Source organism: Pogoniulus pusillus, chromosome 25, assembly GCF_015220805.1.
Source record: "Pogoniulus pusillus isolate bPogPus1 chromosome 25, bPogPus1.pri, whole genome shotgun sequence".
Classification (NCBI taxonomy): Eukaryota; Metazoa; Chordata; class Aves; order Piciformes; family Lybiidae; genus Pogoniulus; species Pogoniulus pusillus.
In genome coordinates, this window is record NC_087288.1 from 1,877,917 (window position 1) to 1,904,325 (window position 26,409).

The 26,409-nt window shown below is 49.9% G+C and overlaps 1 protein-coding gene and 1 long non-coding RNA gene across 5 annotated transcripts in view; one reads left to right on the forward strand and one right to left on the reverse strand.

Moving 5' to 3' along the window:
* Window positions 1-3,770: 3,770 nt before the first annotated feature.
* COL9A1 (collagen type IX alpha 1 chain) overlaps window positions 3,771-26,409 on the reverse strand; it is a 67,066-nt gene continuing 44,427 nt past the window's right edge. For both annotated transcript variants that reach the window (XM_064164151.1, XM_064164153.1), the window contains 10 exons: window positions 21,791-21,844; window positions 20,372-20,443; window positions 19,027-19,062; window positions 18,885-18,929; window positions 16,393-16,425; window positions 13,664-13,810; window positions 11,673-11,727; window positions 8,961-9,149; window positions 5,437-5,514; window positions 3,771-4,251 (listed from right to left, as the gene is read on the reverse strand). In XM_064164151.1, the coding sequence (XP_064020221.1) occupies window positions 4,067-4,251; window positions 5,437-5,514; window positions 8,961-9,149; window positions 11,673-11,727; window positions 13,664-13,810; window positions 16,393-16,425; window positions 18,885-18,929; window positions 19,027-19,062; window positions 20,372-20,443; window positions 21,791-21,844 (894 nt within the window). In that variant the 3' untranslated portion in view covers window positions 3,771-4,066. The remainder of the gene's footprint in view (window positions 4,252-5,436; window positions 5,515-8,960; window positions 9,150-11,672; window positions 11,728-13,663; window positions 13,811-16,392; window positions 16,426-18,884; window positions 18,930-19,026; window positions 19,063-20,371; window positions 20,444-21,790; window positions 21,845-26,409) is intronic.
* Window positions 4,983-17,020, forward strand: LOC135186482 (uncharacterized). Of its 3 annotated transcripts, XR_010306973.1 has the most exons (5): window positions 4,983-5,048; window positions 5,663-5,757; window positions 6,340-6,507; window positions 11,732-11,893; window positions 16,827-17,020. It is a non-coding gene; the product is annotated as an uncharacterized LOC135186482 (long non-coding RNA). The 3 variants fall into 3 exon arrangements; XR_010306972.1 differs by lacking the exon at window positions 4,983-5,048 and having other exon boundaries at window positions 5,510-5,757; XR_010306974.1 differs by lacking the exons at window positions 4,983-5,048; window positions 16,827-17,020 and adding an exon at window positions 12,917-13,666 and having other exon boundaries at window positions 5,510-5,757.

The window sequence follows — 26,409 nt, forward strand, 5'->3', positions numbered from 1 at the left end:
ATTTTATGCTCTAAATCACCTTCAGATACTTCATTTATTTACTTTATGCCCCAAACCTTTTACCTTCTAAATCTTTATTTACTTTATTGACTTGAAGAAGTCCCAAATCTTTCTTTACTTTAATTTCCAAATCATTATTTACTTTGTCTTAAATCATCTTTATTTAGTTACTTTATTTACTTTAAGCTCCAAAGCTTTATTTATTTTATTACTTTATTTCCTTTAAGCTCCAAAGCTTTATTAGTTACTTTCTTTCCTCCATGTTCCAAATCTTTCTTTCCTTTATGCTCCAAATCATCTTTAGTTACTTCATTACCTTTAAGTTCCTAATCTTTACTTACTTTAAGCTCCAAATCTTCATGTTTTAAACCATCTTTAGTTCCTTTAAGCTCCAAATCTTCATGTTTTAAACCATCTTTAGTTCCTTTAAGCTCCAAATCCTTCTTTACTTTATTAGCTAATTATCTACTTTAAGTCCCAAATCTTTCTTTCATTTACTTTATTAGTTACTTTCTTTACTTGAAGTTCTAAATCTTTATATTTAAAATCCTCTTTATTGATTTATTTACTTCAAGTCCCAAATCTTTGTTTTAAATCATCCTGAATGGATTTACTTTACTTTGAGTTCCAAATCTTTAGTTACTTTCTTTACTATGCTACTTTATTTCCTTTAAATTCTCTTTCCTTTAAGTTCCAACTCTTTATTTACTTTATTAATTACTTTAAGCTCCAAATATTTCTTTACTTCATTAGTTACTTTCTTTACTTTATTAGTTACTTTCTTTACTCTATTGGTTACTTTCTTCACTTTAAGTTCCACATCTTTCTTCAAGTTCCAACTCTTTCTTTATTAGTTACTTTCTTTGCTTCTTTCTTTATTAGTTTCTTTATTAGTTTCTTTATTAGTTTCTTTATTTGTTACTTTATTAGTTTCTTTATTAGTTACTTTATTAGTTTCTTTATTAGTTACTTCATTAGTTTCTTTATTACTTACTTTCTTTACTAGTTTCTTTATTTCTTTATTAGTTACTTTCTTTACTAGTTACTTTACTGGTTTCTTTATTAGTTACTTTATTAGTTTCTTTATTACTTACTTTATTAGTGTCTTTCTTTATTAGTTACTTTCTTTATTAGTTACTTTCTTTACTAGTTTCCTTACTAGTTACTTTATTAGTTTCCTTGTTAGTTTCTTTCTTTATTAGTTTCTTTCTTTATTAGTTTCTTTCTTTATTAGTTTCTTTATTAGTTTCTTTACTTTATTAGTTACCTTATTAGTTACTTTCTTTATTTTATTACTTACTTTATTTTATTAGTTACTTTCTTTTTTGCTTTCTCTAAGTTCCAACTATTTATTTACTTTACTTTCTTCACTTTAAGTTCCAAATCTCTCTTTCCTTTAAGTTCCAACTCTTTATTTACTTCATTAGTTACTTTATTTCCTTTAAATTCCAAATTTTTACTTCCTTTAAGTTCCAAATATTTTCTTGCCTTTACGTTACTTTGTTAGTTACTTTGTTACCTTTAACTTCCAAAGCTTTGTTGCCTTTTCCTTATTGGTTAGTTTATTACCTTTAACTTCCAAAGCTTTGTTCCTTTTCTTTGTTAGTTACTTTATTACCTTTAACTTCCAAAGCTTTGTTGCCTTTTCCTTATTGGTTACTTTATTACCTTTAACTTCCAAAGCTTTGTTGCCTTTTATTAGTTACTTTATTGCCTTTAACTTCCAAATCTTTGTTGCCTTTTATTAGTTACTTTATTACCTTTAAGTTCCAAATCTGTATTTACTTCATTAAGTTCCAGCTCTTCATTTCCTTAATGTTCCAAGTCTTTATTCTAGGCTAAGAGTTCAGTTCCTGCTATTCTGGGGTCGGTTGGGTGTTTTTTTGCTCTAGGATTTGCCATTTTTCAGCTCGATCTCTTCTGCTCTCACCCAAGATTTAGGGGTTGGTAAAAACACTTCTTCTATGGGTAAGGATTTCCAATGGGCCCTGGGGGCTTGAGCCCTCAGTTCTGAAGTCAAACCTCAGAAGTCAGCTCCAAGGCAGCAAATCTGCCACAGTCTTAAGCCATCCACTCCTAGAGCTGCTGCATTGAGCTGCCCCTCAGTGCTGAACTCCTTTGAGCGTTAAGGATTCTGATTTAGTTTTGTGGTAAGGATTCTGATGTAGGTTTTTTTTCCTCCTCCCTGGGTTTCTTTCCACTGTGGAAATTTGATGCCTTTTGTTGTTGTTTTTGTTGTTCCAGACTTTTTTTGAAAGCACTTCACATTTGTGTATTTAAATGTTGGGGGTTGGTTTGGGGTTGGGGGTTTTGTTGTTGTTGTTGTTGCTTCTTTGGATTCATTCTGTTGATGCTCTTACAATTATATTTTCAGTCTGTTGTTATCAGGTTGCTTGTTTGGGAGTTGGGTTGGGTTTTTTCCCCCCCTTTTTAACAGTTTTACACACTTTATAGTCAAAATAAAAGGTTGCTGGTGAAACTACAGTTGGACATTATCACTCCTGTGTGGTTTCTTGTGCTGAGGAAGGACTTTTGAAGACCCTATCAGCATCCTTGTAGTGATAGGATGAGAGGCAATGGATAGAAGCTTGAGGAGGGCAGATTTAGACTGGGGATGAGGAAGAAATTCTTGCCAGTGAGGATGGTGAGACACTGGAAGAGGTTGCCCAGGGAAGTTGTGGAGCACAGAAGCATAGAATGTGATCAAAGATGATCACATTCTGTGCTTCTGTGCTCCACAACCTCCCTGGAGGTGTTCAAAGCCAGGTTGGATGAGGCCTTGAACAGCCTGGGCTGTTGAGAGATCTCTGCCCATGGCAGAGGGGTTTGGAACTGGTTGGTCTTTGAGGCTGCCCCTGGAGGTGGTTGAAACTCCATCCCAGGAAGTGTTTCAAAGAGGGCAGAGATGTGGTGCTGAGGGACATGGTAGAGTTAGTCTGGTTGGATTGCATGACCTGAAAGGTCTTTTCCAACTGAAGCAGTTCTGTGAGAGCCCTCTGAGCACACCTGCACAGGGACCTGCAGCATTAAACATTCAGCCACTGGCACAGCCTGCTCAGAGGTGCTGGAGTCGCCGACCCTGGATGTGTTTAAAGCTTGTTTAGAGGTGAACTTTGCTGGACTTGATTATCTCAAGGGTCTTTTACAACCTGAATGATTCTGTGACAGCAGATGTCAGGGGTGTGAGGTGCTCCTAGGAACAGCCTCCTGCCTGTACTTCTGCAGCTGAGGAGGCTTAGCAGACCCTGCCCAGCACACATATGCAATGAAGCCATTGTGCATGAAGTGATGCCACTGGCACTCTGGGCTTTGGAAACAGAAAATAAGAGCTACAACTGAGGTAAATTAACAGTTCCTTTTTTTCATGGATAGCTGAAGACAGCTTATTCCATTGTACACCATACAGGGGAAGGAGGGAAGGAAGGGAGGAAGGAAGGGAGGAAGGAAGGGAGGGAGGAAGGAAGGGAGGAAGGGAGGAAGGAAGGGAGGAAGGGAGGAAGGAAGGGAGGAAGGGAGGAAGGAAGGGAGGAAGGGAGGAAGGGAGGAAGGGAGGAAGGGAGGAAGGGAGGAAGGGAGGAAGGAAGGAAGGAAGGAAGGAAGGAAGGAAGGAAGGAAGGAAGGAAGGAAGGAAGGAAGGAAGGAAGGAAGGAAGGAAGGAAGGAAGGAAGGAAGGAAGGAAGGAAGGAAGGAAGGAAGGAAGGAAGGAAGGAAGGAAGGAAGGAAGGAAGGAAGGAAGGAAGGAAGGAAGGAAGGAAGGGGGAGAGGAGAAATCACAGAAACTCTTTATTAAAAACAACAACAACAAAACCCAAACCAAGGCAAAAGAAAACAAACCCAGACAGATAAGTGCCTTCTCTTCCCCCCAGACAAAGGCATCACCTGTGTATTTCTGCCAGCACCAATGTCCCAGCTTGAGCTGCTAAGCACAGCTGCAGGGCGGTGGTGTTGGAGCTGCCCCTTGGCTGTGCCCTTGGCTGAAAGGTTGCTCCTTCCTTCCTTCCTTCCTTCCCTGCTGGTCCTCACCTGTCTGTGCAGGAGGTGCATCGGTGGCCCTTGCCTTGCCTGCTCATGGCCCCTTCACGTTCTTCCCAGCTCTCTGTCCAGCCTGCACTCTGCAGGCTGAGGGCTCGCAGTAGCCAGGAGGGCCGGGGGGGCCAGGAGGCCCGGGGACTCCAGGCTGCCCTGCTTGCCCTGGCAGCCCTCGCTGCCCGTCGCGGCCTTCGCTGCCGTAGCTGGCTTGGCCTGGCTCACCTGCAGAAGGAGAGCAGCTGTGAGCAGTGGCAGTGGGCAGGGGGCAGCTTGGTGAGCTGCACTGGCTGCTGGCAGCCCAGCGGCAGCAGTGTGAGCGGCAGCGCAGGGAGGGGATTCTGCCCCCCTGTGCTGCGCTGCTCACAGCTCACCTGCAGCACTGCCTCCAGGTCTAGGCCCCTCAGGACAAGAAGGACCTGGAGCTGCTGGAGGTGTTCAGGGCCAGGTTGGATGAGACACTGAGCACCCTGGGCTGGTGGGAGGTGTCCCTGCCCACGGCAGGGGGGTTGGAACTGGCTGATTCTTGTGGTCCCTTCCAACCCTGACTCTGTGATCCTAAGTCTTCACCAATTTTGTGCTGCTCAGGGGCTGAAGACAGCTCTGAGGTATTGGTGTAACCTAAACTGGATTTCTGTGCCTTTTTTTCACAGAGGGAACACATTTTCTGCCTATGTCTAGACACAGAAGCAGGCTGCAGGAAGAAAATGGCAGAGGAGACAAAAAGCAATCACCAAACCAAGTCTCTTTTCATTCTCCGGCCACTAGATGCCAGCTGTGCTGCATTTAGCTCAGCAGGCTCTGGCCTGGGCATCTCCCCTAACACTGCAAGTGATAACTACAATCCTGTGAGCTGATTTATTGCCTTTTTGGTTGTTTTGGGGTGGGTTTGGTGGTTGGGTTTTTTTCATGCTTTGTATACATGCAGGGCCAGGAGGATGCTCAGAGGCTGCAGCAGCTCTGCTGTGAGCACAGACTGAACGAGTTGGGGCTGTGCAGGCTGGAGCAGAGGAGGCTCCCAGGTGACCTTCTTGTGGCCTTCCAGCATCTGAAGTGGGCTACAAAAAAGCTGGGGAGGGAGTTCTGAGGCTGTCAGGGAGTGCCAGGACTGGGGGGAATGGAGCAAAGCTGGAGATGGGGAGAGTGAGGCTGGAGGTGAGGAGGAAGTTGTTGAGCAGGAGAGTGGTGAGAGGCTGGAATGGGTTGCCCAGGGAGGTGGTTGAGGCCCCATGGCTGGAGGTGTTTGAGGCCAGGCTGGCTGAGGCTGTGTGCAGCCTGCTCTAGGGTAGGGTGTCCCTGGGCATGGCAGGGGGTTGGAACTGCCTGATCCTTGTGGTCCCTTCCAACCCTGACTGATTCTATACATAAGTTTTTTACTGCATCTCTTTATCCTCAGCCTCTTATATTTACCTGGGAGACCTCTTGGTCCAGGGTAACCTTTCGGTCCTCTGCCTGGAAATCCTCTTTCTCCTCTTTCTCCTGGTTCACCTAAGGCAAAAGCAATTAACATCAATTACAGCCTGCTGGGAGTGTTACTTCCAGAGTTCCCTTTCAGAGGATTAACAAGCAGAGACTTCAGGTGGCTTTGTATGTTCCTTGTGGCTTTGACTGATGTCCTGGCACACTTCCTTGTCAGATGGTTGGAGCTGTTTGGGGGTTCCCTCTTATTTAAGAGGTACTCAGAAGAAGACAAATTGGAGGGAAGAAAAGCCAAAGACCTGGAGCTAAACAGTAAGTACCACTTGAAATCTGCCCCAGCCTCACTCACAGAACTGCTCAGGCTCTTTTGGCACACAGGCTGAGGTGCCTGGCTGGAGGTTTTTGCAAGACCAGGTGAACTCAGCCAAGACCTAACAAATCCTCAGCTGCTGGTCCCTGGAACAGCAAGAGGCTGAGAGCTGGGACTGTTTAGCCTGGAGAAGAGACTGAGGAGAGAGCTTCTCCATGCTGATCAATAGCCAGGGGACAAGTGTCAGGAGCATGCAGCCAGACTCTTCTCAGTGGTGTGCAGGGACAGGGCAAGGAGCAATGGACACAGACTGGACCACATCAACATAAGGCAAAAACTTCTTCACTTAGAGGGTGGCAGAGCCCTGGAGCAGGCTGCCCAGAGAGGTTGTGGAGTCTCCTCCTCTGGAGGCTTTCCAAACCCACCTGGATGTGTTCCTGTGTGATTTACTCTGGGTGATCCTGTTCTAGCAGGGGGGTTGGACTTGATCTCCAGAGGTCACTTCCAAGTCCTACCATTCTGGGGTTCTGTGACTCCCTTTTATCACAACTCAGTTTGGATTTTTCCCCTCTCACTGATCTCAGACACCTCCTGGAATGGCTGGGGGAAGTCAGTCCATCTCTGTGGAAGCTCTGCTAACTGCCAGAACTCAGAGTGAAGTCCTGAGCTTTTATCAGCTTGCCCCCAAGACAGCACAGGAGAGCATTCACCACCTCTGCTACCTGCTGCTGGATTGCAAGGTTTTCTCTCAGGTAACTTGACATTTGATTGCAATTCTGACAGGAAACAAAACCTCTTCCTTGCTTGCTTGGGTTTCTTTGTGATGCTCTGTAGATTATTTTGGCTAACATTAACAGAGTGCAGCCTGCTGTGTGCTGAAGCAAGTTCAGCACATCCACATCCCTTGGTGTCTTCACTTCTTCCTTTGGTGAGTCCAGATGATAATGCATGAAATGAGAAGAGCAACAGAGCTCCAGCCACAGTGCTCTGAGGTTTTGCTTTGGTTCTCTTCTGGTTCTGTTCCTCTCTGCTCTCTTCTGGCTCTGCTTTAGTTCTGTTCTACTCTGGTTCTGCTTTGGTTCTCTTCTGGTTCTACTCTGCTCTGCTTTGATTCTGTTCTGCTCTGGTTCTGCTTTGCTTCTCTTCTGGTTCTGATCTACTGTGCTCTGCTTCTGTTCTACTCTGTTTCTCTTCTGCTCTGGCTCTGCTTTGGGTCTGTTCTACTCTGCTCTGCTTTGAGTCTACTCCGCTTTGGGTCTACTCTGCTCTGCTTTTGGTTCTGCTCTGCTTTTGGTTCTAGTGTGCTCTGCTTTGGTTCTGCTCTACTTCAGTTCTGGTCTGCTCTACTTCAGTTCTGCTCTGCTTTTGGTTCTGTTCTACTTTGCTCTGCTCTACTTTGGTTCTGTTCTGCTCTGCTCTACTTTGGTTCTGCTCTGCTCTGATTTGGTTCTGTTCTACTTTGCTCTGCTCTGCTTTACTTTGGTTCTGTTCTGCTCTGCTCTATCCCTCCAAGAGTTTCCCCATTTGTCTTTCAAACAAAACTTTGAGACAAAAGCCTGAGGAAGTGACTAAGCTGAAATCAGCTTTTTCAATAAAGCCTTCAAGAAAGGAGATGGAAATCAGAGCTGGATAGAAACTACTGCAGGCAGAGGGGTCCCAGGGCTTCACAGAAAACTCTGTGGAGGGGCATAAAAGCTCTCAGTCAGGAGCAAAAGAGATTAGTTTAGAGCAGAGGTACTTTGTGCAGTGTGAGCTCAGTGGATTTTGTTAAGTGTTTGCCCTTTGCAAAGAATCAATAGGTGGGGGTCCGTGGTGTGAGGATGCTAAGTGGCTCAAGTACTGCACCCAAACAAGAGGCTGCTTTGTTCTCAGGCCCTTGTAAGGTGAGAAGCTGGAGAGCTTTGGAGAAGCAGGCTGGAGGTCAGGGAATGGATCTGAAGGTTTCTGTTAGCTTTTGGCACCAGGAGGCTTGCAGAAGTGAGGTCCACGACTGAACTGAGTGGAGGAAAGAGAAAACTCACTGCTGGGACTTGGCAGCTTATAAAGCCCACAAAGCTCCATGGAAGGGAGAATTGATATTAGGAGCCTGACTCAGCTGCTTACTGCTAGTGCAGGGCAGATGCCTGCCCTCTCTCACGTTGTGGAAGCAATTTGATGGCCAAAAAAAAATGGAGTTAGAAAGGAGTCTTGCTGAGCTCAGGCCAAAGTGCTCCTTGGACACTGGGGCAGTTGTGGCAACAGGTACAGGGCTCTGTTCAGGTTCCTGGTCCAGGATCTCTTTGGACTCCTCTGCCTGTGTACAATGTGCATGCACCACCTGGAGTCCAGAGGGAAAAAGACAGCAGCCCTGGGGAGAGGGATTTGGGGGTGCTGGAGGGTGAGAAGCTCAGCATGAGCCCCTAGTGTGGACTGGCAGCCCAAGGAACCAAACAGAGCCTGGTCTGCACCCAGAGAAATGTGGGGAGCAGGGTGAGGGAGGGGATTCTGCCTCTCTACTCCACTCTGGTGAGACTCCAACTGGAGCACTGTGTCCAGTTCTGGAGGCACTATTACAGGAAAGGTTTGGATGTGCTGGAAGGTGTCCAGAGAAGGCCCAGGAGGAGGACCAGAGGCCTGGAGCTGCTCTGCTACAGAGGCAGGCTGAAAGTTGAGCTTATTCAGTCTGGAGAAGAGAAGGCTCCCAGGAGACCTTATTGTGGCCTTGCAGCATCTGAAGGGGGCTACAAGAAAGCTGGGGAGGGACTTTTTAGGCTGTCAGGGAGTGATAGGAGTGGGGGGAATGGAGCAAAGCTGGAAGAGGGCAGATTGAGATTAGATATTAGGAAGAAGTTCTTCAGCATGAGGATGCTGAGAGCCTGGCACAGGTTGCCCAGGGAGGTGGTGGAAGCCTCATCCCTGGGTCTTTAATGCCAGTCTGGATGTGGCTCTGGGCAGCCTGCTCTAGTGTGAGGTGTCCCTGCCCGTGGCAGGGAGGTTGGAACTGGCTGATCCTTGTGGTGCCTTCCAACCCTGACAGTTCTGTGGCTCTGTGAAAGCAAAACCAAGCACAAAGCAACCCAAAGCAACAAGAACAACGAAGAGGAAAGGAGACCAACAGCAAAACCACCCAAACAAACCCCAATCAAACAAAAAACCCTCAACACCACCACCCAAGCTATGGACCAGGAGCAGACAACACCTGGAAGCCAGGCAGAAGCTTTCTTACCTTTAGGTCCTTTGCGCCCAATCTCCCCAGGAGGCCCCTTCAGGCCAGGCAAGCCGCGGGGGCCGAGCTGTCCTGGGAAGCCATTCTCACCAGCAGGCCCTGGAGCACCTGGTGGCCCTGGTCGGCCAGGAAGACCTGGAGCACCAAATTCTGGCCTCCTCAGGCTGGCTGCCAGCTGAGCTAGCTGCTCTGCAGGGAGCAGGAGGAGAGAAGGAAGCGCTGAGTGCCTCTGGATGGAGACATTCCCACGTGCCCTGAGGAAGACCTCAGTGTGCCTGCTGCAGCACCCAGAGGGTCACAGCAGAGCCTTACTCACACACAAAGCCCTTTGCAAAGCTTGTCAGGTGTAAGATGCCACCCAAGTACTCCCAGTGGCTAACTAACTGCACAGGCAGGCTGTGAAGCTGCTCACTCTGGAGCCTGCACCTCCAGACTGTGCTATTTGCAGGCTGCAATGACTCAGGTGCCTCCTGCTTGTTCAGCAGTGCCCTTAGCATTTTCTGTACCAATTAAGTTTCAGCCATCTGGTAAGGAAAAAAAACCACAACTTGTTCAGTCAATTGCTGCCTCTGACAAGAGCAAAGAGCTCTCTCCTGTGCTGCTTGCTCATCCTGGCAAGGTATGGCTTTGCAAGAAGGAACTAGCTGAAAACACTGCACCCTGCTCTCCCAGCTGGTGACACATGGCTTGGGTGGGTGGACCACCAGGTTGGCAGAGAAATGCCTTGATGGCCACGCCCAAAGAGTGGCAGTCAATGGCTCCATGGCCAAGTGGAGGCCTGTGACAAGTGGAGTCCCTCAGGGTTCAGTCCTGGCACCAGGCTTGTTCAGCATCTTTGTGGGTGCCATAGCCAGAGGCACTGAGTGCAGCCTCAGGGAGTGCCAGGACTGGGGGGAATGGAGCAAAGCTGGAGGTGGGTAGGTTCAGGCTGGAGGTGAGGAGGAAGTTGTTGAGCAGGAGAGTGGTGAGAGGCTGGAATGGGTTGCCCAGGGAGGTGGTTGAGGCCCCATGGCTGGAGGTGACTGGCACTCCCTGACAGCCTCAGAACTCCCTCCCCAGCTTTTTTGTAGCCCCCTTCAGATCCTGGAAGGCCACAAGAAGGTCACCTGGGAGCCTCCTCTGCTCCAGCCTGCACAGCCCCAACTCTTTCAGTCTGTGCTCACAGCAGAGCTGCTGCAGCCTCTGAGCATCCTCCTGGCCCTGCTCTGGACACTCTCCAGCATCTCCACAGCCCTCTTGTCCCAGGGGCTCCAGAACTGGATGCAGGACTCCAGGTGGGGTCTCAGCAGAGAATGTGATCAAAGATCCCATTCTGTACTTCTGTGCTCCACAACCTCCCTGGAGGTGTTCAAGGCCAGGCTGGATGAGGCCTGAGCTACCTGTTCTAGTGGGAGGTGTCCCTGCCTATGGCAGGGGGTTGGAACTGGCTGAGCTTTGAGGTCCCTTCCAACCTAAAGCATTCTCTGAGTTTAATTTTAACTGAGCAAATCCCAAGCACCCAACTGTTTTAGGACAGCTCCAGATTTCTCTCTCTCTCTCTGTGTAAAGGATTGAACAAATATAGTCAGGGGTTTGAAAACCTCTCTCTGCACCTCCCCCTCCTTTTCTTAACATATTTTGTTTGCTGTGATCTAATTATTTTATGAGTACAAATGGCAAAACAAGCTTGCAGTGAAGCTGTGCCAACACAGCCAAGTGATCTGTACCTAAAATATATAGGTGGCAGAAAAAGAAACTCTCTGCTCTGTGGCCTGCTTGCTGCAGCAGCAGTGTGGAATCAACTGGTTCAACAGTGAGGCTGCAGAGCCATCTATAAAGTAAAGACTTCTTCAACAAGTCCCAAGGGCAAGGTCCTGCAGCTGGGTCAGGCCAGCCTCAGGCACAAAGCCAGGCTGGGTGCAGAATGGGTTGAGAGCAGCCCTGAAGAGAGAGCCTCCTTGGGGGTGTTGGGTGCTGAGCAGCTCCCCAGGAGCCAGCAGTGCCCTCCTGCAGCCCAGCAGGCAGCCAAGTGCTGGCTGCAGCCAGAGCAGTGTGGGCAGAGGGCAAGAGAGGGGATCCTGCCCCTTGGCTCTGCTCTGCTCAGACCTCACCTCCAATCCTGCCTCCACTGCTGCTGTCCCCAGCAGAACAACACAGAGCTGCTGGAGTGAGGCCAGAGGAGGCCACAAAGATGCTTCAAGGGCTGGAGCAGCTCTGCTGTGAGGGAGCTGTGGGTGTGCAGCCTGGAGAGGAAAATACTCCTGGGAGACCTTAGAACTGCCTTCCAGTACTGAAGGGATCCTGCAGGAAGGCTGCAGAGGGACTTCTGCTGAGGGTGTCTAGAGTCAGGCCAAGGGGGGAACGGCTTGGAGCTGAGGCAGAGCAGGGTTAGACTGGAGCTGAGGCAGAAGTTCTTCAGTATGAGGGTGGTGAGACTCTAGAATATGCTTCCCAGGGAGGCTGTGGATGCATCCTCCCTGGGAGTGTCCACAGCCAGGTTAGATGAGGCTTTGAGCAGCTGAGTCTAGCTGAGAGGTGTCTCTGCCCAAGGCAGGGAAGTTGGAGTAGATGATCTCTAAGGTCTCTTACAACCTAACCCATGTTCTAATTCTGCCAAGCTGTCTGCTGGGGCCACACTCTTTGTTCCAGATAAGAGTGGGGAGCAGCTTGGTTGCCTCCACAGCAGCAGATCCTCCTGATTTAAATGCCCAAGACACATGGTAGAGTATTTACCTTGCATGACTCTCATGCAGACCTGCTTGATGTGCTGATCACTTGGTTCTTTTCCCTAGGATTAAAAGAACAGCAGCAGTTGAAATAACCCCAGCTGCTACCAGAGTGCATTCTGTACCTGTGTCTTGGTTTGGTTTAAGCCCATCCAGCAGTGAAGGACCACACAGCTGCTCCCTTACTCCCCCAACCCTGTTTGGACGAGTGGGAAGACAACTGGCAGGGTAAGAACTTAGTATTTGGTCCAGTTCTGAGCTCCTCCAGTTCAAGACAGCCAAGGAACTGCTTGGGAAGAGTTCAGAACAGGGCTGCAAAGATGGTGAGGGTTCTGGAGCATCTTTCTTATGAGGAGGAGATGAGAGACCTGCAGCTCTTTAGCCTGGAGAAGAGCAGACTGAGAGAGCATCTTCTCTGTGCTGATCAATAGCTAAGTGGTACAATCAAGAGGATGGGACTGGAGTGTTTGCAGTGGTGCCCAGTGACAGGACAAGGGGCAATGGGCACAAACTACACACAGAAGGGTTCATTTAAGCACAGGGAAAAGCTGCTTCAGCATGGTGGTGCTGGAGCCCCTGAGCAGGCTGCCCAGAGAGGTTGTGGAGTCTCCTCTGGAAGCTTTCAAGTACCTCCTAGATGTGCTCCTGTGCAACCTGCTCTGGGTGAACCTACTTTAGCAGCAGGCTTGGACTAGGTGACCTCCAGAGGTCCCTTCCAAGCCCTTCTGTATTGGGATTCTGGGATTCTGCATACAGCCCTAGAATTCCTCTGGTCTGGTGTGAGGTCCAACATGTCTCAGCCTCTGCTGTGTGTCATGGTAGGCCTGAATAGGCTTAGCCATGTCCTGGCTTGCCCAGACATGTTTTTCTGCTCTCCCTCCTTCTATTTTGGGGAGAAGCAACCACAGGAAAGAGGACAAAGAGCCACTGAGTCTAAGGACCCTGTCTTGCCCAGACTTGTTGCATCCTGTGGTAAACAAGGTGGACACCCTTAGCTTGTGCCTGCCTTGTGCAAGGCCTATGTTTCCCCCAAATTTGGGTAAAGCAGGCCTATGGCCTCACCTATGGTCAAGCTTGGCCAGCTGCCATTCTGACTGGCTACTCTGTGTCCAAAGGCCCCTTAGTCTCAGGCTACACTGCTGAAAAGAGATGAGCAGGTAACACACTGCTCTCTGCTCATGCCTGCTGCTGCCTGCTGCCATTGCTCCTGGCAGGTTACTGCCTTACTATATCCTGAACTGCCTGCCTCAGGTTTACCAGGAACAGGCTCTGGCTGCCTGCACAGCCAGCAGGACGCCGTGCTGAGACTGCACAGGGCAAGACATCCTGCCTACACCTGAAAGGCTCCTGCTGAGACAGCAAGTCCTGGAGACACAGACAGATCATCCAGAGGAGCCAGGACCAGCTCAGAGATTGTCTGCCTCCTTTCCCTGGCAACCTGTGGATCCTGGGAAGAATCAGAAGCCTCAGCAGCTGACAAGGCAGTAACAGAATTCCCTGAAAGCATTTGGGTGCTGTCTGAAGCTGTAGCCAGCCCCATGAGTTGGGAGAGAGTGTGTGAGGAAGTACTTAAAGCCTCTTGTAATTCACCAATTGCCTTCTGCCCTAAGCAGGGTCCATTTAGTGGGCAAGAGGTGGATTGACTGCAAGCAGTGTTCTGACTGCAGGAACCTCCTCTTCCAGTTCAAGGAACGTTCTGCTTTTGTTAGCTGTTTCTAGACCTGGTTACTCCTCTGGATAATGTTTCCATGACTGTGCAAAGAACCAATTACCATTAAATTCAGTGGTCAGGGGGGGAGGTGAGACTCTTGAATATGGCAGATGTACAAACAACATTAATTTGGGGGAAATACAATCTTGCATTGATTAATTACCTCTCCATAACACTGTGGCATTCAGGCGTGACCTGCTTGCATGCCTCCTGATGCCAACACAGGGAGCTGTGTGAGTGACAGCTAAGTGCCCCAAAGATAGCAGCTCTGTGGTAACAGTACTTACAGCTGGACCCTGGCTGCCAGGCAGCCCTGGGGCACCCTGTTCACCCTGCAAGCCTCGTGGTCCAGGTGAGCCTCGTGGTCCCTCCATGCCAGGCAGTCCCCGACTTCCCTCGGGCCCACGGGAACCAGGATCTCCAGGGTTACCAACCTGGCAATGGAAGGCAGGAAGGTCAGGGAGCTGCTCTGCTCCTGAGAGACTCACCCTGAGGGTGCCAGCAGCTGCTCAGAAATGCAAAGCAAGGACTGTTGGGAGGTAGAGTTAAGAGCCTCTTTCTCAATAAGACAGCAGAGTCAGCCGTTGTGTGGGTTATAAACCTCAGAAGGAGGTTCTGTTCCTCACTGGAAGGGGAGAAGAAGGAAACTAAGATACTCTGCCAAAAGAGGCAAGTTGGCATCCAAAGAGACACACTCAAGGCATGGTTTGTTGGTCAAGAAGCAGATCATCTGCACCACTTCTGCCCTTGCTCAAGACACTGTTGGTCAAGGAGCAGATCATCTGCACTACTTCTGCCCTTGCTCAAGACACTGTTGGTCCAGAAGCAGATCATCTGCACCTGGGTTCTACTTCTGCCCTCATGCACATCACTGGCAACTGTCTTTGCCGTTAAGCACTCCTTCACTTACAAAAATGCCAACTCCCTGCTTGTTCCCTTTGCAGAGAGGGCCACAGGGTGAGCCTCTACCACCCAGCTCCAGGCTACCTGGAAAGACTCAGTTTTGCCCTCTCTCCACCTGCACTTCAGTGCACTGCAGTCTGCTGGCACAGGGCAGGGACCAGCCTCACTCCAACCGATGCTGACAAACTGCCTGACCAAATGCAGTGCCAGCTAATTTCACTCCAAGAGGGGGTAGTAAAGGGCTCTTTTACTGCTCTAAGCATCCTGAGCCCTGAGGGATGGCAGGATTGGTAAATGGCTTCATCAAGAGATCCACTTCAGTGCATTTGGTAAGCAAAAGGATGGCTCCAGTTCCAGTAACTTCTCTAAACGTGATAAAGTCTCCTGCAGGCTGAAGCTCTGCCAACAGGCACCCCTCAGCTATTCCTAGCACAGGTTACTTGACTCCTATCAATCAACAGCAGGACTCCCAGAGAAAAAGGACACCCAAACAAGTCCCTTAAATGTATAACAAAACCCAAACCGAGCAAACAAAATAAACGACCCCCCCCCACCTGCTTATGGTTTCTCAAATCTCCTGGGGAGAAAAAGAACAAAAGCCAACCCAAAGAGAATGGCATCTCAAGACCAAAATTCTTCAGCTGTGGTATCAATCAAACCCACCAGATGGAGCCAACTGAGTTCCAGTTGTGCTCCACCTCAGCTGCTGCCCCTGTCAGAAGGAAACCCGCAGGATGTGCTGGATAAGGACAGCAAAATTCCCTTCGTGGTGGCCCTCAGGGGTCGGTACTGGGACCAGGACTAGTCAATACATTCATCAGCGGCCTAGATGAGGGCACAGAGGGCACTGTCAGCAGGTTTGCTGATGGCACCAAACTGGGAGGAGAGGCTGACAGCCCTGAAGGCTGTGCTGCCATTCAGCCAGCCCTGCACAGGCTGCATTCGTATCCCTGGATTCATAGAATGGGTTGGAAAGGACTTTAAAGATCATCCAGTTCCAACCCCCTGCCACGGACAGGGACACCTCCCACTAGCCCAGGTCCCTCAAGGCCTCATCCAACCTGGCATCCACAGGGGAGGAAGGGAGCATCCACAACCTTCCTGAGCAACCTTGGCCAGTTTCTCCTCACCCTCATCTCCTCCAGTCTATGTCTATCCTCCTGAAGCTTCAATTCATTCCCTTTCATCCTAGCACCACAAGCCCTTGTAAAAAGTGCCTCCCTAGCTTTCCTGTAGCCCCCTTCAGGTACTGCAAGGCTGCTCTGAGGTCTCCCCAGAGCCTTCATTTCTCCAGGCTGAACAGCCCCAGCTTCAGGGCCTGGTATCTTAGTACCACAGCTCAACCTCTCAGCTGCTGCAACAATCCCACTCTTCAGTGAGCCTGCAACTAGAAGGATGCATCCTGCTCCCCTTAGCCTCAAACAGAAGGATGCATCCTGCTCCTCTTAGCCTCAAACAGAAGGATGCATCCTGCTCCTCTTCCCAGCCTCAAACAGAAGGATGCATCCTGCTCCTCTTCCCAGCCTCAAACAGAAGGATGCATCCTGCTCCTCTTCCCAGCCTCAAACAGAAGGATGCATCCTGCTCCTCTTCCCAGCCTCAAACAGAAGGATGCATCCTGCTCCTCTTCCCAGCCTCAAACAGAAGAATGCATCCTGCTCCCCTAAGCCTCAAACAGAAGAATGCATCCTGCTCCTCTTCCCAGCCTCAAACAGAAGGATGCATCCTGCTCCCCTTTCTGTTCCTAGCCTGAAAGGAGGCTGGAGCCAGGTGGGTGTTGATCTCTTCTCACTAGTGATAGAATAAGAGGAAATGGCCTCAAATTGAACCAAGGGATCTTAAAGTTGGCTCTTAGAAGAAATTTCTTCAGTGGAAGGGCTCTCAAAGACTGGCACAGGCTGCCCAGGCAGGTGGTGGAAGTCCCATGCCTGGTGGTGTTTCAAAGAGGCAGAGATGTGGTGCTGAGGGCCATGGCTGAGCACCAGCCTTGGCAGAGTTAGAGCAAGGTAGGACGGGAGGATCTTAAAGGGCTTTTCCAAGCAGGACTCTGCGAGTCTGCTCTCTGGCTCTGTGCTCGCTGCATTTCTGCAGCAGTGCTCTTCAGTGTACTTACAGATCCCTTTGCTCCTGGCAGTCCCATGTCACCCTAAGCAGGAGGGAGAAGAAGGCAAACTGCGTTAGAAGAGAGCTCTGATTCCGGGCGTTACAAATGCAGCATTGTTCTTCACAGCAAGAGGGGAAAGCTCACATTTGCAGTCGATTTAGTCCACCCCACATCAATCACAAATTCGTTTGTGAATAACCCTTCCGTTTCAGACTGCTTGGGTGGGAGGTGTGTGTGTGGGGGTGGCAGTAAAGTCCCTTTCTGCGAGGGGCAAATTAGCAAAGGCAAGTTCAGTGCCAGTTGTGTTCCATGCCTTGTCCTGGCTCGAAAGCTCTCAAACCACAGGCCCTGACCACTCAGACGGCAGATTCCCTGGAATCCTTCAGAGCAAGCATTATTTAACCAGGATTTTCTAGTCTGACAGGATGATGGATATTTTACAGCCCCAAAACTGCAGCAGGAACCAGGCAAGGGTCTACCCAGTGTGCTGTGAAGGAGCCAATGCCGAACCATTCCTGTTCCAAACCACCTGGCTGCTGGCTTGAACCACCCTGCGACCCCTCTGACACTTGACTGAAAGCAGCAGTTCAGCGCTGCGGAAGTTGTGGGGATGCAGGGGGGAAGGATGCAAAGGGGAAGGGATACAAAGAGAAGGGGAGGATACAAAGATGGGGGGATACAAGGGGAGGGGGAAGAGAGGGGCAGGGGGGATGCAAGGGGGAAAGGGGGGGATGCAAGGGGGAAAGGGGGGATGCAAAGGGGGAAAGGGGGGATGCAAAGGGGGAAAGGGGGGGATGCAAAGGGGGAAAGGGGGGATGCAAAGGGGGAAAGGGGGGAATGCAAAGGGGGAAAGGGGGGATGCAAAGGGGGGGATGCAAAGGGGGAAAGGGGGGATGCAAAGGGGGAAAGGGGGGGATGCAAAGGGGGAAAGGGGGGGATGCAAAGGGGAAAGGGGGGGATGCAAAGGGGGAAAGGGGGGATGCAAAGGGGAAAGGGGGGGATGCAAAGGGGGAAAGGGGGGGATGCAAAGGGGGAAAGGGGGGATGCAAAAGGGAAAGGGGGGGATGCAAGGGGGAAAGGGGGGATGCAAGGGGGAAAGGGGGGATGCAAGGGGGAAAGGGGGGATGCAAAGGGGGAAAGGGGGGATGCAAAGGGGGAAAGGGGGGATGCAAAGGGGAAAGGGGGGATGCAAAGGGGAAAGGGGGGATGCAAAGGGGGAAAGGGGGGATGCAAAGGGGAAAGGGGGGATGCAAAGGGGAAAGGGGGGATGCAAAGGGAAAAGGGGGGATGCAAAGGGGGAAAGGGAGGATGCAAAGGGAAAAGGGGGGATGCAAAGGGGGAAAGGGGGGATGCAAAGGGGGAAAGGGGGGATGCAAAGGGGAAAGGGGGGATGCAAAGGGAAAAGGGGGGATGCAAAGGGGGAAAGGGGGGATGCAAAGGGGGAAAGGGGGGATGCAAAGGGGAAAGGGGGGGATGCAAGGGGGAAAGGGGGGGATGCAAGGGGGAAAGGGGGGATGCAAAGGGGGAAAGGGGGGATGCAAAGGGGAAAGGGGGGATGCAAAGGGAAAAGGGGGGATGCAAAGGGGGAAAGGGGGGATGCAAAGGGGGAAAGGGGGGATGCAAAGGGGGAAAGGGGGGATGCAAAGGGGGAAAGGGGGGGATGCAAAGGGGAAAGGGGAGGATGCAAAGGGGAAAGGGGGATGCAAGGAGGGAGATGACAAAGCTATGTAAAGAATGAACTGTGCAAAGAATGAGCTGTGTTGATTATTTCTCTTTCTTGCATTCCCACAAGAAGTTTTTGGTTCCCCCCTGTGAATGGGAAGAAAACAGACCACAGTTCCAGAACCTTATCATCCCCTGTGAAATGAGGGATCCATTCCTCTTGTTTGGGGAGATCTCTGGAGGAGCTCTCTGGGAATTGCATTTTCCCAGTTCCTAGATGGCACTGAGTAAATAGTTGGGTTTTTCACAGGCCAGGAAGTGCACTTTGTTAATAGGTAGACCTAACATCTGTTAATTCACTTCAGAAATCAGAGCTGCAGAGTGCAAGAGAAAGGAAATGCTCCTTCCCAGCACACAGTCTGACCACTGTCCTACAGCCTCTTGAAAGGAGAAGTTGTGGCTTTGGTGGGTGGAGCCCACAGGAGCTGCATTTCTCCTCTGCAGGAAAACAAATCACCTTTACTCACAGGTCAGTTCCCAACACACCTTCCTCCAGCAATATGAGTGCCACAGCTTCTTCCCAGGCCATTCTCCCTGCCAGCCACAGGATAAAGACAGCACAGAGCTCCCCCATCCAGCCTGAGCATTTGTATTCTGGTGCTCCTGTTTCAGCAGGCTGATGGTAGAACTGCTGAGCTCTGCAATGCTCACTCAGTGTAAAACTGAAATGTGACTTCCAGTGCTCAAACCCCCACGCTTGAGGCACCCCAACACTACTTGGAGGCTTTCATTTGTGACAAGGCAATAAGCAAGCAGGTGAAGAGAAAATAACACCTTACTAAGTCACCCTTTTCTCCTGCGTCTCCTTCTGCTCCAGGTGCTCCCTGTGGCACAAAGACAAGACAAGCTGTCAGCCTTCAGCTTCAGTCCACACAGCATGTGGGCAGTGTGACTCGAAAGCATCATGACCACAAGACTTACTTGTTCACCTTTGGGTCCTGCTTCACCCACTGAGCCCTAAAAATGGAAGGATTATATGTGTGTGTGTATATACATATATATATATATATGTAGTGAGGACTTGAAACAGCAGATTCAAAAGCACACTGATGATCCCCCATCCTCCCTGCCATCTGGCACTAATGCAGGAGACCTCTTGAGCTGCAAGCTTTCCAGGATGAATGGGATGAGACTGAACAAGGCCAAGGGCAGGGTTCTACACTTTGGCCACAACAGCCCCAAGCAGCACTACAGGCTGGGGACAGAGTGGCTGAGAGCAGCCAGGCAGAGAGGGAGCTGGGGGTGCTGGCAGAGACGAGCTGCAATGGAGGCAGCAGTGCCCAGGTGGGCAGCAGAGCCACTGGCAGAGAGCTCCAAGCTCAGCCAGTCCAACCTAGCACCCAGCCCTGGCCAACCAACCAGACCATGGCACTAAGTGCCCCAGCCAGGCTTGGCTTCAACACCTCCAGCCACACAGACTCCACCACCTCCCTGGGCAGCCCATTCCAATGCCAATCACTCTTTCTGCCAACAACTTCCTCCTCACATCCAGCCTATTATCTCTGGAATTCTGATCACTGCAAAGTGCAGTGGCTTGTACCTTAAACTGAGATTCCTTCTAAAACATAAAGCCTAGGTTTTATGCTTCATCTTAGAAGCCAGTAACAAAATGTGCCTGTGCAGAGAGGCAGGAAGCAAGGAGGAAGGAATGAGCTGATTGGTTTCAAACCTATGCCCTTTGTTTCTAAAAGCATTTCAGCTGTAGGACAAGGCATTATTTAGCCTCCTCTTCTCCAAGATGAACAACCCCAGCTCCCTCAGCCTCTCCTTGCAGGGCTGTGCTCCAGCCTGCAGCTCTGTGTGTGCACACATCTCAGCAGCCTGCAAGTTTCCATAGCAGGTCCTAAGCCACTCAGAGAAGACATCGACTCTACTATAGACCAGGCTTGAAGTTGCAAAGCTCTTCAGTCACCAGAGACTCTGACTTACAATTTCATACCAGGTTGAGTCAACCATTTGCAATATGATTTAGGCTTTTAAATGATTCAAACTAAAGAAAAAAAGAATATAGAGAGAGATGGAAAATTTAAGCCATCAATCTTGCTTCAGTCCCTTAAGTAGCACTGCTACAACTTTTCTTCCATATTTTATGAGCCCCCAAGTGTTTAATGGGAAGCTTAGAGCTCTGCTTTCAAGCAGCTAACAGATCTGCACACAAAAGCAGCAAGCAGACACTAATTCATGTGAGAGCTGAGAGCAGTGCTGCAGCTACTGCATCTCCTCTCGATGCCAAAGTGCAGCCTGTGTGGATGAGAGCATCTCTTACCCGGTCACCCTTACTACCAGGCAGACCTGGAGGACCTGGCAGTCCAGGAAGTCCAATATCCCCCTGGGGACCCTGTGAAAGCAAGCCAAGGATGTAAATTTACCCAGTCTGGTGTAGAAGTGAAGGTCACACCCCAAGGATCAGATAGGGCAGTGTCTTTCTCTCTGCACAGCCCCAGCTTGGTTGAAAGATTATCTGATGAAAACAGCTGAGCCAAAGCACAGCTCTTCAAACAGTGTCTTGCTATGGTGTTACTGCTGCCAAACACAGCAGAGAGAAAGGCTGACAGGGCTTGCCACACACCCCCCAGCCCCTCCATGGCAGCCTGGAGCTCTTAAAAATGCTTGCTGAGCTCCTGCTCCCTGCTTTGCACATTCCTCTGTTAACAGCAGGCTCTTTCAGCCCCAGCCTGCCCAGCCAGGCTTCTGGCTGCTGCTGCATAAACACTCCTGGAGCCCTGCTCAAAGGTGGCATTCAGCAGCTGCCCCACACCCCAGCAGCTGCCAGCAGAAAGCCAGGCAGTCTGCTCTCTGCTCTCCTCCCCCACCACACACAGCCCACATGCATAGGTGCAGCCTACTTCTGCATGACACAGGGTTTATGCGGCTGGGCTGGGGCAAGGAAGAAAGAAAGAGGAGGGCAAGAGAGAGAGAGAAAAAGAGAAAGAGAGAGAGAGAGAAAGAGAGAGAGAGAGAAAGAGAGAGAGAGAGAAAGAGAGAGAGAGAGAGAGAAAGAGAGAGAGAGAGAGAGAGAGATAGAGATAGAGAGAGAGAGATAGAGAGAGAGATAGAGAGAGACAGAGAGAGAAAGAGAGAGAGAAAGAGAGAGAGAAAGAGAGAGAGAAAGAGAGAGAGAGAAAGTGAGAGAGAAAGAGAGAGAAAGAGAGAGAGAAAGAGACAGAGAGAGAAAGAGAAAGAGAGAGAAAGAGAAAGAGCGAGAGCGAGAGAGAGAGAAAGAGAGAGAGAGACAGAGAGAGAAAGAGAGTGAGAGAGAAAGAGAGAGAGAAAGAGAGAGAGAAAGAGAGAGAGACATAGAGAGAGAAAGAGAGAGAGACATAGAGAGAGATAGAGAGAGATAGAGATAGAGAGAGAGAGAGAAAGAGAGAGAGAGAAAGAGAGAGAGAAAGAGAGAGAGAAAGAGAGAGAGAAAGAGAGAGAGAAAGAGAGAGAGAAAGAGAGAAAGAGAGAAAGAGAAAAAGAAAGAAAGAGAGAAAGAAAGAGAGAAAGAAAGAGAGAAAGAGAGAAGAGGAGGCAAGAAAGAGCCACAGAGGATTGAAAAGCACCCAAAGCACTCAACAATCCCTCTTTTCGACACTGCTTGCAGCTCCTTGCACAGACAAATGGGGAAGTGTAGCCCCAGATGATGCTGGAGCTCCTGGAAAGTAAACACGAGAACTGGACGTGGGAAGAACCTGCTTACCCATTTGCCTGGGATACCTGGAGGACCTGCAGGACCTGGCTCTCCTCTGCTACCCTGAGAGGAAAGAGAAGGGCATCATTACTTCCTGCAGTACTTCCTGCTGACAGGGATCCAAGTATGATAGTCCTTTGCTTCCTTCACATTTGATGAATTACTCTAACAGTTAACCTTCCTCATCCCTCCAGGTTATTAGTGCAAAATTATCCCATGCACTAAAAACAGTGAAAGCTCCTGAGAGATGGGGACAGGTTTAGCTAACCACAATGTTTAGTCAGCATTCAACGTGACAGGAAAGCCACAAAGGGAGCTAACTGCAAGGGCTTGTGGTGAATGGGAGAGAGAGAATGGATTGAAGCTTGAGGAGGGCAGATTTAGACTGAAGATTAGGAAGAACTTGACAGTGAGGGTGAGGAGACACTGGAACAGGTTGCCCAGGGAGGTCCATTCCAGTGTCTAATTACCCTTTCCATGAGGAAGTGCTTCCTAACGTCCAACATACATGCAGAATAATGCAGATCCAACCTAAATACAGAGCAATGCACAGCCTGCATGCAGAATAATGCATTTCCAACCTAAGTACAGAGCAATGCACAGCCTGCATGCAGAATAATTCACTTCCAACCTAAATACAGAGCAATGCACAGCCTGCATGCAGAACAATGCACTTCCAACCTAAGTACAGAGCAATGCACAGCCTGCATGCAGAACAATGCACTTCCAACCTAAATACAGGATAATGCACAGCCTGCATGCAGAACAATGCACTTCCAACCTAAATACAGAGCAATGCACAGCCTGCATGCAGAACAATGCACTTCCAACCTAAGTACAGAGCAATGCACAGCCTGCATGCAGAATAATGCAGATCCAACCTAAGTACAGAGCAATGCACAGCCTGCATGCAGAACAATGCAGATCCAACCTAAAGACAGGATAATTTCTTCCCAAGAAGGAAAATGTTGTGTGCTGTTGTGACGTCCTGCCCAAAGGGAAAGGGCTGGCAGCCATGACCTGCTACACCAGGTCAAGCAATCCTAGAATGGTTTGGTGCTGGATGGGACCTCAGAGATCATCTGCTCCATTCTCCCCACCATGGACAGGGACATCTCTCAGCTAGACTTGGCTGCTCTGGGCCTCATCCTGGCCTTGGATGTCCCCAGGGAGAAGGCATCCACAGCCTTCCCTGGCAGCCTGTTCCAGACTCTCAACCACTCTCATACTAAAGAACTTCTTCCTCAGCTCCAGCCTAACCCTGCTCTGCCTGAGCTGCAAACATTCCCTCTGGACCTGTCTCTAGACACCCTCATGACAAGTCCCTCTGCAGCCTTCCTGCAGGATCCCTTCAGGTACTGCAAGGCAGCTCCAAGGTACCCTCCAGAGTCTTCTCTAGGGTGAACAGGACATAAATGCAATGACAGCTTCTCACACAAGCCTAGGAAAAGGAACTCTGCAATTTAAGAACTAATTAGGTGTCCTGGAGAGATCAGAGAGCAGCCTTTGCCATTAATTTGCTTCAACACACCTTATGGTGTTACAATCAGTCTCCTGCTAAGGCACTCTGGGTATTGCCTGAAGCTTTTCAGGTGTTAAAAGAATCCAAACAGCAAAAAAAAGAGGGGAGGGGGAAAGGAGAGGGAGAAGGGGGGGGAAAGGAGAGGGAGAAGTGGGGGGAAAGGAGAGGGAGAAGGGGGGGGAAAGGAGAGGGAGAAGGGGGGGGAAAGGAGAGGGAGAAGAGGGGAGAAGAAGAAAAAATGCCCTCAAACCCATCTTAAATGCCAGAAGGTGCCTTAAGCTCTCTGAAAGCCAGCCCTTTAATCGCACAGCCCTGCACTGCACTCGCCGGGCAGGAAGGAGAAGGATTGAACTCAGCCATCACTATTAGCAACTCGTCTCTTTGCATCTCCCCGGAGCGCTGGGGGCTGAGCTCTCTACAGCTACAAAACAACAGCAAGGTCACCTTCCATCGGGTTACAATCACACCACCAACTTCTTAAGCACATCAGAGGTTGTGCTGGTCATGAGGCATGCCAGGAAGGGGGATTTTAAAGGCAAAAATAGGGAAACAAATCTTCAGTCACACATCCACCCAGCAGGGCTTTTCCAAATGCCAGCCAAGAGCACCAGCATCCTGGCCTGGATCAGCAGGAGCAAGGAAGGTGACTGTGGCCCTGTGCTCAGCCCTGCTGAGGCCACAGCTGGAGTATTTGGTTCAGTTCTGGACACGACAGCATAAAAAAAGACACTGAAGTCCTGGATGGTGTCCAGAGAAAAGCAGTGAGGTGGGCAAGGGGTTTGGAGGTCATGTCATATGAGGAGTGCCTGAGGGAGCTGGGGTGGTGCAGTCTGGAGAAGAGAAGGCTGAGGAGAGACCTTCTAGCTCCCTGAGATGAGGTGGAGCCAGGTCAGTGCTGGTCCCAAATGACAAGAGCAAATGGGCTGAAGTTGTGCCAGGGGAGGTGTAGATGGACATTAGATTGCCCAGGGAGGTGCTGGAGTCTCCATCCCTGGAGATGCTCAAGACGTGTGTGGATGTGGCACTTGGGGACATAGTTTAATGGCCATAGGTGGTGTTTGGTTGATGGTTGGATCTGACCTTAGAGGTCTTTTCCAGCCCAAACAATTCTATGATTCTATGAACTTGAGGTTGTCTGAGTGATTGGCATTGGAATGGGCTGTCCAGGGAGGTGGTGGAGTCTGTGTGGCTGGAGGTGTTGAAGCCAAGCCTAGCTGGGGCACTTAGTGCCATGGTCTGGTTGGTTGGGCAGGGCTGGGTGCTAGGTTGGGCTGGCTGAGCTTGGAGCTCTCTGCCAACCTGATTGATTCTGTGATTTTAGTACCAAATCCAAGGCACTTCCCAGGCTACCTTTTAAGAGACACAAAGGCAGCTCCAGAGAGCAACTCAGCCCAACCAACCAGGGCCCCACAGATGTCTCTCAAGATTTGGTTCTGTAGCCTCTCCTAGGTAGGTAGGCACTCAGCCTCCGTTGCTAATGTCAAGGAAATCAGAGAATGCTAAGGGCTGGAAGGGACCTCCACAGCACATCCAGCCCAACCCCCCTGCCAGAGCAGCATCACCCAGAGCAGAGCATGCAGGAACACATCCAGGTGGGTCTGGAATATCCTCAGGGAGGAAAACTCCTCACACTGAAAAAGTTTTCCTTCATGTTTCCACGGAGCTTCCTAAGGCTCAGCTTTCACCCAGTGCCCCTTGGCCTGGCACTGGGCATCACCCAGCACAGCCTGGCTCTTAGCACCCACCCTGCACATCTTTGTCAACATGAATGGGGGCACTCCTCAGGCTCCTCCTCTCCAAGCTCCCAGCCCCAGCTCCTGAGGCTGCCCTCCTAAGGAAGATGTTCCACTGCCTGCAGCAGCTTTGTGCCTCTGCACTGGACTCTCTTAAGCAGTTCTCTGAGCTCTTTCTTGAACTGAGGGACCCAGAACTGGACACAATATTCCAGATACAGCCTCAGCAGGGCAGAGGGGCAGAAGAACCTCTCTCAACCTCCTAACCACAGCCCTTCTAATCCACTCCAGGCCTTGTTGGCCACCAGAGCACACTGCTGGCTCATGGTCACCTTTCCATCCACTAGCACCGCAGATCCTTTCACCCCTCAGTGCTCTCCAGCAGGTCAGTCCCCAACCTATACTGGTCCATCAGGTTGCTCTTTCCAGGTGCAAGACTCTCCCCTTGCCCTTGCTGGCTCCCACTCATTTTCTCCCTGCCCACCTCCCCAGCCTAAGCCTGCCTGAATGCAGCAGAAGCCTCCAGCATGTCCCACATCACATCCTAAATCCTGACCAACCAATATCTGCTGGCTTGCTGGGCAAGCTGCATGGTTATTAAATGGTCCAAGCTTCCTTTTCTCTGCAAGCCCAGCAGATGAGGTTCAGGTTCTCCAAATGTTAGCAGCTTACAGGTTAAATTCAACCCACTTAAAGGCTGGAGGAAAATCAAGGTGGGCAGGGGGCAGGATTTTCTCTGCAGACACAATATGAAAGCTGAAACCTTCCTTAATCTCTGCAAATATGAATTAGAAGAAGTGGTTAAGCAGCTTAGGGAGCAGGGCTAAATTCCACTCATTAGGAATGACACTGATGTTTGAGGATTGCTTCCTCTGGGCCACCTGCCATGAGGACTGGCTTAGAAAGGTTTAAAATCACAACCGAGCTGGGCAGTTGTTTGGACTGGTTGGCACAACCTGGAGCAAACACAAGAGTTAGCAACAAAGCAGTAGAGGTGAGTGGAGATTATGCTTGATTTAGAGAACAGAAAAGACAACATTTCCAGGGGGCTTTCTTTCTGCTTTGCTGAGCAGATGAACAGTAAACTAAATACAAATGAACCTGAGCAGGATTTTCTACCCTCATGCCAACTGAAGTTTGCCAAGGAAGAAAAGTGATTGAGTAAAACAGTGCTTTTGGAGCTCATTTCTTGTAGGGATTTTTGTCCCTTACTGAGGTAAGAGCCTCAGAGACTCAGAGATAACCAATCAGTTGGAAAAGAGCTTTAAGATCTTCCACTCCAACCTTCCTTTAGCTCCACCAAGGCTGGGGCTAAGCCACATCGCTCAGCACCACATCTCTGCCTGTTTGAAACACCTCCAGGCATGGGGATT